The sequence below is a fragment of the Salvelinus fontinalis genome, chromosome 39, assembly GCF_029448725.1.
Source record: "Salvelinus fontinalis isolate EN_2023a chromosome 39, ASM2944872v1, whole genome shotgun sequence".
Classification (NCBI taxonomy): domain Eukaryota; kingdom Metazoa; phylum Chordata; class Actinopteri; order Salmoniformes; family Salmonidae; genus Salvelinus; species Salvelinus fontinalis.
Genome location: NC_074703.1, coordinates 9,241,564 through 9,252,311, shown reverse-complemented (window position 1 = coordinate 9,252,311; position 10,748 = coordinate 9,241,564). Strand labels below are relative to the sequence as shown.

The following is a 10,748-nucleotide window of genomic DNA, read 5'->3' as shown; positions in this document are numbered from 1 at the left end:
AGAAGATTCTCCAAAATGGAAACGTTTAATGGGAAGAAGATTAAAAGCCATGTCCCTGGTGCTTAGATTGAGGGGAGTCATCACTCGGGTCCCAATATCTATGTCCACAGATGATATTAAAATGTGAAGGGAGGCAGAGTCATTGAGGCCAAAAGGTTGATCGGCATGAAAGAGGGTCAAAGAAGTGAACGCTTATCAGTGATGCTGAGGTTTGAGAAAGTCTTGCCAGGAAAAGTACAGATTCAATGTAAGAAGATCTGTCCCATGGGACATGTAGCTGCTTAGTGTGAAGGAAAGAAAAATGAGCCAAGTATGGAGGGGAATGTGTTTTTTATTTATTTAACTATTTAACTAGGCAGGTCAGTTAAGAACAAATTCTTATTTACAATGACAGCCTAGGAACAGTGTGTTAACTGCCTTGTTCAGGGGCAGAATGACAGATGTTTACCTTGTCAGCTCAGGGATTCGATCTAGTAAACTTTCGGTTACTGGCCCAACACTAACCACTAGACTACCTGCCACCCCCGGTGAATGTGGAAACAATGTGAAGGTTAAGTGCTGTAATTGTGGGGGAGAACACAGTGCAGCATTTGGTGGATGCCAGGTACAGAGAGGCTCAGAGATATAGGATCAGTTATGATATGCAGAGGCCTTAAAACAGATTGGTAGAACTACAGTGTGGACTGATGGAGCTTACATGGATATACTTGTAGTAAGTGGGCCTACTGTCAGGACTGGTGCTTCTGATGGTTCTGGCATGGTTTCGAGGCCTGTTCAGAAATCCTGTGCTCATTAATGTGCAAGGTGTGTTGAACAATAGTGTTCCGTCCTCCCAGGCTGCCGGGCCTGCATGATGTCGGATCAGATAGGACCAAGTAGTGGAATAGCAGTGAGGTTTTAATGGCTGTAGAGATAGTCGGTAGGGCAATTTTTCTTGCCTTTTCCCTATCCTTTCCCATTTTGTGTCACAACGTGTAATTAATTCACACTCCAGAAAAGTAGACAGAAACACAGGGCTAGAAAAGAGAAATAGATGAATTGTAGTATAGTACTACTACACTCCAGTATAGTAGGTGGCAGTGTATGCACCTTGCAGTTGTTTGCGATCCGCCAATATAATTTTAAAGAAGAAGTTGACCATTTTTGATGACGTTTATTGTATCGATTTGAAAGTCAGTGTAGCGAAATGTGCTAATAAAAAGGCACGTATTCGCGCATTACAACGATTTATTTGTCTACTAGTTATATTTTATAATGTGAGTATTTGAGTCTTCGTTGGAAAGGGGTTGTATCTGTGGGAAATATTGTTAGTGTGCCTCCGCGACAAAAGACCGATACAGTTGTTGTTTAACGTTAGTTGGCTAAAAGTAACGCGTTAGCTAGCTGGTTACGTCCTCACAAATGCAATGTAATGAGCTTTTTATTTATTTTTATAAACCTACTGGACTGTCTTTCGTAATGGTCTGCTCAGTGTGATGTGTGGTCGCGGAGTTGCAATCCAAACGACAGTTCTAGTTAGCGAGCTATGTCAGGGGTGGGTATAATTTGTGGAACGTTCCAATTAGGAATCTGTCCCAAAAATGTCGTAAAGTACAAGGTTGCCAACAAACAACGCATACAAAGTAGCATGATCAATTCACCTAGCTAACTAGCTGACGAATAGGCATCAACTCACCACGTAGCGTATTCTTAATGTTTGTCCATAGGCTACCAGATACACTTTTCGGAAGAAACGTGGTGAGTGAAAACATAATGAAATATAACCCTCTCTACCCGGTATCTTATTCGGCCGCTATACAACTTTGTATGCGTTGTTTGTTGTTTGGCGGCAATCTTGTTATTTACGAAGTTTTTGGAACAGGTTCCTGTTGGAACGTTCCATAAATTGTAATCACCACTATGTCAGTTATCTATTTTGTCTTGACGCTGCTTTTATTTACAGGTCTATTTACCCATGCCACTGCCAGGAGTATCTTTAAGGGACACACTCTTTTCACGCCACTTAGATACAAAGTTATTTTCGTAGCAGGTTAGGAGAGCCTTTTCACTAACCCTAACCCTTTTCCTAACCTTAAGCTCTGTCTGAACCAGCTACGTTAATTCTCTTAACATACTAAGTAAATTCTTCTAACTTACTGCGTACGTTCTCCTAACCTGCTCCGAAAAAGTTACTTAAACTCTGAGAACAATGTCGCTTTACGACGACATGGGCGTCGGGAGTGCGACCAGTGACACCAAGACCGAGGGCTGGTCCAAGAATTTTAAGCTACTGCAGTCACAGCTGAAAGTAAAGAAGGCAGCTCTGACTCAGGCTAAGGTGGGTTCCAATGGCACCGCAGGTTGATGAAAGCTGGATTCAGGCATGACTCAAAGCTATGTTTACCAAGGCATCCCTAGCCATGTCTATGAACCTTGTCTCCACATCCAGAGGTATGGATGATGATGTGTGTGTTCCCCTCAGAGTCAGCGGATGAAGCAGGGTACTGTCCTGGCACCAGTCATTGACTTAAAGAGAGGAGGTTCTGCTGATGACAGACAGATAATAGACACACCCCCACACATTGCAGCAGGACTCAAGGTGAGGGCTGTGTGTTTCTGTGACACCACAAGTATTTGTCAGGGTGTCCTATGTGAAATGTGCGTTAATGTGTGACTTATGTGATGTGTGTGTCAGGACACAGCACCCAGCGTGTTCCCCTCGGGGGACGCGCTAATCCCCCTGGCTGATGAGTATGACCCCATGTTCCCCAACGACTACGAGAAGGTGGTGAAGAGACACCGTGAGGAGAGGCAGAGGCAGAGAGAGCAGGAACGACTGAAGGAGATAGAGGACAGAGAGAAGTACGACCTCTTACCGAACAGCACCAAAGCTACACTTCTAGAACATTCAACCGGATTCTGTTATTATTGTTGACATAAGTTACAATGTTATATCCTTCAGGAAACTGTAAGGAAACTGAGGATGACGTATTGCTTATAGAAGTTTTCACACTGTAGGAATATGGACCTGACGATGACCACATCATTTCAGTCGATGTTCTGTCCTTCATGCTGATCTTGTGTGCTTCCTGTCCAGGAAGAGGAAGGACAGACACGAGGGCAGCAGCGCTCCGAGTGGATTCTCCCGCTTCCCCACGGCAGAGGGAGAGTCTGATGAGGAGGAGGAGGACTATGAGAAGGAGAAGAGGAAAAGGAGTGAGTAGACCACCTCTGGTTTCACTGAGCCTTCAAAGCAAATGAGCCATTATTTAGGCAGATGGACTTGTTCTTAATGTTAGGATAATGTTGTGAGTACTTCAGGATAATGTGTCTGACTGTATGTGGTGGTTAGACTATGTCCCTTGATTCTTACCCATGTCTTTCTTTTAGGTATGGGTGGAGCAGCCATCGCCCCACCCTCCTCACTCGTGGATAGTAGAGACAGTGAGTAATGGCTCACAGAGGGATTGGTGTCTGTCTGTTTGGGATGTGGGGGAGTTTTTCCAATAGATATAGGTGTTATTTAACGTTAGGATGACATTCAACATGCTTCATCAGGATGAGGTGAGTGTTAACTGTCTCTCCCCTCCAGGCTCGTCATACTCCTATGAGGATGAGATGCGGCCCTCCCGTGGTTCTAAAGCAGCCATCCCTCCCCCCATGTACGAGGACTCTGACCGCCCCCGCTCGCCACCTGGCGGTCCCACCAACTCATTCCTGGCCAACATGGGGTGAGTCTGATACCCCCCTTGCTGGGATAGAATGTCCTGTTAGTTGTATGTAGTCTCACGTGCCCAACTCAAAACACAACACACCTGAACACTGGCCCTCTAATGGCACCAACCTGTATAGTACAGCAGCTTAGTGTTCTGTCCAGTGGTGTTGTCAGATGTTGTGTCCCTGTCTCCCCAGAGGGACCGTGGCCCATAAGATCATGCAGAAGTATGGCTTCCGGGAGGGCCAGGGGCTGGGCAAACACGAGCAGGGTCTCAGCACGGCCCTGTCTGTAGAGAAGACCAGCAAGAGGGGTGGCAAGATCATCATAGGAGACGCCACTGAGAAGAGTAACGCCATGCTTCATATCTCACTTTCTGAAGTCTCACTGCCCTGTCTCGCGCTCTCTCTCTCTCTCTCTCATGTCTCTCTCAGCTCTCCTGTTTTTCTCTCAGATTTCACCTATCTCTTACTTATTATATATGCAGTCTACTCCCTCCCTCTCTCCTTTTTACACCCCCCCTTTCTCTAACACCAATACTCATGATTTCTTTCTACTAGATAAGATCGATACAAGCTTGTTTTCATTGTCTCCTCTAGTTACATGAACCTGTCCAGATGTTTTTATTTTTTATCATATAATACATAGGCCCAGAATGAATGGTCTTGGTTTCTAGTTCCAAGACTGTCTATTGTAATATTATTTGTAGCTGTGTGTTTGGTCATCCTCAGTCAAGATTCAGTTTTTAATTGGTATTTTTCATTCATTGATGATTTTAATCTTCAACATTTTGTGATCTTAGTTGTGTGTATTGGTGTTCTTTAGTTTTTAGTTTTGTGTTTGTGTCCCTCTCTAAAGCACCAGGATCCAGTAGCCAGACGGCAGCAGCTGAGCCTTTAGGCTGGGGCTCGGCTTCAATAGGTTTGGCACTGTCACATCACTTCCTCCCTACCTTGACGCATCACATCCGGTTTCGCCCCGTGTGTCTTGTTGTTCCATGTCTGTGCTGTCTCCATCTATTCGCATCTCAAATCTTCTCATTTTGACAGGCAAATTCTCCATATTTTTGTTATACAGTTTGCTCATCTCAATGTGGGTCAAGTTTCATTATGGAACTAGTAACCACATTTATTTTGGGCCTACATTATGATGGTTGATAACCTAGAAAATTATGAAAATATGATGTGTTAATTGAGTTTTTAGGTTAGTACCTGTAACCCTCATCTGATTTGATTAACTAGCTTTGTTAAAACATCAGTTCTGGTCCACATCCTGGTCCAATCTACAGTCTGACTCTCCTCCTGTTTACATTTATCAATATATTCAGTTGTTTTACCTATTGTTGAAATATTCTGCTCTCTTTCTCCCATCAGCAGACCCCTCCAAGAAGTCAGAGGCCAACCCCCTCACAGAGATCCTCAAATGCCCCACCAAAGTCGTGCTGCTACGGGTGGGTGCTATGTGTGTCTTTGTCTGTGCATGAGTATTTATTGTAAATTCTTGTGTGTTTCTTGTGTCCAATAAAGTGTGTGTGTGTTTTAGAACATGGTGGGCAGAGGAGAGGTGGATGAAGATTTGGAAGGGGAGACCAAAGAAGAGTGTGAGAAATACGGCAAGGTCATCAAGTGTGTCATCTTTGAGGTGAGAGGAATAAGTCTGTGTGTATGGTTAAGTGCCGAGTCATTGTGTTGACTAATTAAGCAGTAAGGCCTGAAGAGGTGTGGAATATGGCCAATATACCACGACTATGGGCTGTTCTTATGCACGACGCATCACGGAGAGCTTAGACACAGCCCTTAGCCGTGGTATATTGGCCATATATCACAAACCCCTGAGGTGCCTTACTGCTGTTATAAACTGGTTACCAACGTAATTAGAGCAGTAAAAATCTATGTTTTGTCATACCTGTGGTATACTACGGCTGTCAGCCAATCAGAATTCAGGGCTCAAACCACTCTGTTTAGAATGTGTATTAAACTATGTTCTCCTCAGATTGCCCAGGTGACAGATGATGAAGCAGTGAGGATATTTCTGGAGTTTGAGAGAGTCGAGTCTGCCATCAAAGGTCAGTACAACCTTATGTGTTTGTATGGTTACTTTGTGTGTGTCCTTGAGGTTTCTGTAAGACGTGTGTGTGCTTGTTTGTCTGTATAACTGTTACGTACGTGTGTATATATAACTGTTACGTACGTGTGTGTGTATATATAACTGTTACGTACGTGTGTGTGTATATATAACTGTTACGTACGTGTGTGTATATATAACTGTGACGTACGTGTGTGTATATATAACTGTGACGTACGTGTGTGTATATATAACTGTGACGTACGTGTGTGTATATATAACTGTGACGTACGTGTGTGTATATATAACTGTGACGTACGTGTGTGTATATATAACTGACGTACGTGTGTGTGTATATAACTGTGACGTACGTGTGTGTGTATATAACTGTGACGTACGTGTGTGTGTATATAACTGTGACGTACGTGTGTGTGTATATAACTGTGACGTACGTGTGTGTGTATATAACTGTGACGTACGTGTGTGTGTATATAACTGTGACGTACGTGTGTGTGTATATAACTGGGACGTACGTGTGTGTGTATATAACTGGGACGTACGTGTGTGTGTATATAACTGGGACGTACGTGTGTGTGTGTATATAACTGTGACGTACGTGTGTGTGTGTATATAACTGTGACGTACGTGTGTGTGTGTATATAACTGACGTACGTGTGTGTGTGTATATAACTGTGACGTACGTGTGTGTGTGTGTGTATAACTGTGACGTACGTGTGTGTGTGTGTGTATAACTGTGACGTACGTGTGTGTGTGTGTGTATAACTGTGACGTACGTGTGTGTGTGTGTGTATAACTGTGACGTACGTGTGTGTGTGTGTGTATAACTGTGACGTACGTGTGTGTGTGTGTGTATAACTGTGACGTACGTGTGTGTGTGTGTGTATAACTGTGACGTACGTGTGTGTGTGTGTGTATAACTGTGACGTACGTGTGTGTGTATAACTGTGACGTACGTGTGTGTGTGTGTATAACTGTGACGTACGTGTGTGTGTGTGTATAACTGTGACGTACGTGTGTGTGTGTGTATAACTGTGACGTACGTGTGTGTGTGTGTGTATAACTGTGACGTACGTGTGTGTGTGTGTGTATAACTGTGACGTACGTGTGTGTGTGTGTGTATAACTGTGACGTACGTGTGTGTGTGTGTGTATAACTGTGACGTACGTGTGTGTGTGTGTGTATAACTGTGACGTACGTGTGTGTGTGTGTGTATAACTGTGACGTACGTGTGTGTGTGTGTATAACTGTGACGTACGTGTGTGTGTGTATATAACTGTGACGTACGTGTGTGTGTGTATATAACTGTGACGTACGTGTGTGTGTGTATATAACTGTGACGTACGTGTGTGTGTGTATATAACTGTGACGTACGTGTGTGTGTGTATATAACTGTGACGTACGTGTGTGTGTGTATATAACTGTGACGTACGTGTGTGTGTGTATATAACTGTGACGTACGTGTGTGTGTGTATATAACTGTGACGTACGTGTGTGTGTGTATATAACTGTGACGTACGTGTGTGTGTGTATATAACTGTGACGTACGTGTGTGTGTGTATATAACTGTGACGTACGTGTGTGTGTGTATATAACTGTGACGTACGTGTGTGTGTGTATATAACTGTGACGTACGTGTGTGTGTGTATATAACTGTGACGTACGTGTGTGTGTGTATATAACTGTGACGTACGTGTGTGTGTGTATATAACTGTGACGTACGTGTGTGTGTGTATATAACTGTGACGTACGTGTGTGTGTGTATATAACTGTGACGTACGTGTGTGTGTGTATATAACTGTGACGTACGTGTGTGTGTGTGTATATAACTGTGACGTACGTGTGTGTGTGTGTATATAACTGTGACGTACGTGTGTGTGTGTGTATATAACTGTGACGTACGTGTGTGTGTGTGTATATAACTGTGACGTACGTGTGTGTGTGTATATAACTGTGACGTACGTGTGTGTGTATATAACTGTGACGTACGTGTGTGTGTATATAACTGTGACGTACGTGTGTGTATATACACTGCTCAAAATAATAAAGGGAACATGCACATTTGTGGCCTGCTGGAGGTCATTTTGCAGGGCTCTGGCAGTGCACCTCCTTGCACAAAGGCGGAGGTAGCGGTCCTGCTGCTGGGTTGTTGCCCTCCTACGGCCTCCTCCACGTCTCCTGATGTACTGGCCTGTCTCCTGGTAGCGCCTCCATGCTCTGGACACTACGCTGACAGACACAGCAAACCTTTTTGCCACAGCTCGCATTGATGTGCCATCCTGGATGAACTGCACTACCTGAGCCACTTGTGTGGGTTGTAGACTCCGTCTAATGCTACCACTAGAGTGAGAGCACCGCCAGCATTCAAAAGTGACCAAAACATCAGCCAGGAAGCATAGGAACTGAGAAGTGGTCTGTGGTCACCACCTGCAAAACCACTCCTTTATTGGGGGTGTCTTGCTAATTGCCTATAATTTCCACCTTTTGTCTATTCCATTTGCACAACAGCATGTGAAATTTATTGTCAATCAGTGTTGCTTCCTAAGTGGACAGTTTGATTTCACAGAAGTGTGATTGACTTGGAGTTACATTGTGTTGTTTAAGTGTTCCGTTTATTTTTTTGAGCAGTGTATATAACTGTGACGTACGTGTGTGTGTGTGTATATATATAACTGTGACATATGTGTGTATATATATATAACTGTGACGTACGTGTGTGTATATATATAACTGTGACGTACGTGTGAGTGTATAACTGTTATCTCTGTAATAAGGCTAATGCAGGGGCCAGTTTTAAATGGGTTGTCCCAGATCAGAAAGCAGGTGAGACTGTTCCCCCCCCCAGGTGTTACATCACAGCTGACACAGCAACCCCCTGTCCCTCCACGCATGCCGTTACATCACATCCTCTAAGGGAACAGAAACACAGCCTGCATAATATATACACACTAGACTGGGCCGGACACACGCACCCTGTTCATTTCTATAGAGACTAGAGAATGCTACTAATACCAGACTGGACACAAACATTGTTACTATTTTTTCCAGGTGTTTTGACTTTAGACAGTAAGGAATTCAAAGGGGGAGACAGGCAAGTCTTAGAGAAACCGTGGGAAAGGTGGGCCCTGGGCTTGAACCCCGGCATCCGGTGAGGAGACGCGTGTGACTTATGCCGGGGAGTCTCACCACAGCTCTGCACATGTATCCATCTTTGTCCACACAAGTGCCAGTTTTACTGGGAATGTCCCGGTATTGGTGTTAGGATGAATAGATACTTGTCATCACTGCTCAAACACACACGCCCCCATGAGGTCATGTGCCTAACGTTGATAAGAACTCTCACACAGTGTCCATCTCACTACTGTAGACTGGATGTGTGTTTGAACTCTGCCTCCAGGACTGTTTGTTGTTGTTTATTTGTGACATTCTTGGGAAGGAGAAGGGAACTTGGGTGATGTCCCGGCTGTGTTTGAATACCAAGAAATACTCAGGCCTCTGATAGCCACAACGTTTTGGTTTTTCAAGCTTTGATAAGAATGAATTACGGTTAATGATGAGAACACTAGACTATCAAAGAGGAGCACCATCCCATAGACCGTGTTAGGATGACAGTGTTTGTTCACGGTCCAAACGAACGAAACGACCCAATTCCTCACTAGTCTTCACTCAATGATACATCAGCAGTGATATTGCAGACCTGTCTGGCCAAAGCTGACAAAGTCAAGTCTGTAATGTTGATAAATGTTTGCACCGTAATAATGTTTGTTTCCTGTCTTCTCTCCTCTAGCTGTTGTGGATCTGAACGGGAGGTTCTTTGGTGGTCGGGTGGTAAAAGCCTGTTTCTATAACCAGGATAAGTTCAGAGTGTTGGACCTGGGAGAGCAGATGTGAGACACACACACACAGTCCATCCCACCTGAATCGTTAGGACCCGCCTCATTCATACCGACAGGAACAGAAGAAATGCTCTGACACGCACACACATTGGTAATCACCAGTAGCTCTTTCTGTCTCTAAGTAGCTAAACCGTTATACTCTCAACAGCAGCACAATGTGTCTGTATTTAGTAAAGAGTTTCACCTGTAGTTTGTTTTGCCAGCAGAAAAATCCTGTATGTGAGGTAATGAACTACTGTCTTGGTCTCTGTGTCCTGGTATGAACATGTACAAGTGAAACCTGAAAATAAATGTTCCTTTTGTTTAAAATCGTTGGTATTAATCTCTCTTTTAGGGCAGAGCGTAGTCTAGGAAGCTCAGTTTCTTTCTAATCTGTCTGACGTAAGAGGCTCCCAGAGGACCAGACCCCCAGCTTTCCATCTTTACATAGCCCGGCACGGTGAGGGGGTACTGGGGCAGTTATGAAAGAAACACAGCCCTCCCCCTCTAGCCTCATTCGGATTTTATGTAAAACAGACTGGGTTCATAGGGGAGTTAGAGGACTGCCATAATGACTAATCTCTGGAGGATTAAATCAGAACAAATTAATTCCGATCGGGTAGTACACAGAAATGAGCTAATTCATAGAAAGGGAATTAAATTGACACGGACACTACTCTCAGATTTTATGACTAATCTCAAGAAATAAAGGTTAGATACATAGAAACCAGTGGAGGCTGCTGAGAGGAGGACGGCTCATGATAATGGCTGGAACCGACTGGAATAGCATCAAACACATAGAAATCATGTATTTGATATCATTCCGCTCCAGCCATTACCACAAACCCTTTCTCCCCAATTAAGGTGCCACCAACCTCCTGTGATAGAAATACAAATATGTTTGGGTAAAGCAAAATTGAGATTAGGTGTGTGGGGTGGGGCGGTAGGTTATGAGGGAAGGTTTACAGGTCAGGCATGCAGAGGGTGGAAGGAGAGCATGCTTGGCTCATGCAGGGGGAGTGGGATAGTGTCTGGGCGGAGGAGTGACAGTGCTCTTTGCCTAACCTAAATACCACTGGTGGAGTTGAGCTGGGTCT

At 44.2% G+C, this 10,748-nt stretch overlaps 1 protein-coding gene across 3 annotated transcripts; it reads left to right on the top strand.

The window, feature by feature from the left end:
- The first annotated feature begins 1,126 nt into the window (after positions 1-1,126).
- On the top strand, positions 1,127-9,981 carry LOC129838444 (splicing factor 45-like). Of its 3 annotated transcripts, none has more exons than XM_055905393.1 (13): positions 1,127-1,256; positions 1,943-2,317; positions 2,462-2,578; positions 2,675-2,841; positions 3,077-3,195; positions 3,370-3,423; positions 3,572-3,710; positions 3,892-4,043; positions 4,553-4,615; positions 5,068-5,144; positions 5,237-5,335; positions 5,687-5,759; positions 7,855-9,557. In XM_055905393.1, exons 2-13 carry the CDS (start codon positions 2,189-2,191, stop codon positions 7,956-7,958), a joined length of 1,293 nt encoding a protein of 430 aa, XP_055761368.1. In that variant the 5' UTR covers positions 1,127-1,256; positions 1,943-2,188; the 3' UTR covers positions 7,959-9,557. The 3 variants fall into 3 exon arrangements, with proteins under 3 accessions (XP_055761368.1, XP_055761367.1, XP_055761369.1); XM_055905392.1 differs by lacking the exon at positions 7,855-9,557 and adding an exon at positions 9,564-9,981 and having other exon boundaries at positions 1,129-1,256; XM_055905394.1 differs by lacking the exons at positions 4,553-4,615; positions 7,855-9,557 and adding an exon at positions 9,564-9,981 and having other exon boundaries at positions 1,129-1,256.
- Positions 9,982-10,748: the final 767 nt, after the last annotated feature.

Excerpts from the sequence above, each read along its gene's own strand:
- LOC129838444 (XM_055905392.1), top strand. The coding sequence starts at position 2,189 with ATGTCGCTTTACGACGACATGGGCGTCGGGAGTGCGACCAGTGACACC. Across the intron at positions 3,424-3,571 it reads ACTCGTGGATAGTAGAGACA|GCTCGTCATACTCCTATGAG; the intron begins GTGAGTAATGGC and ends TCTCCCCTCCAG. Across the intron at positions 5,760-9,563 it reads AGTCGAGTCTGCCATCAAAG|CTGTTGTGGATCTGAACGGG; the intron begins GTCAGTACAACC and ends TCTCTCCTCTAG.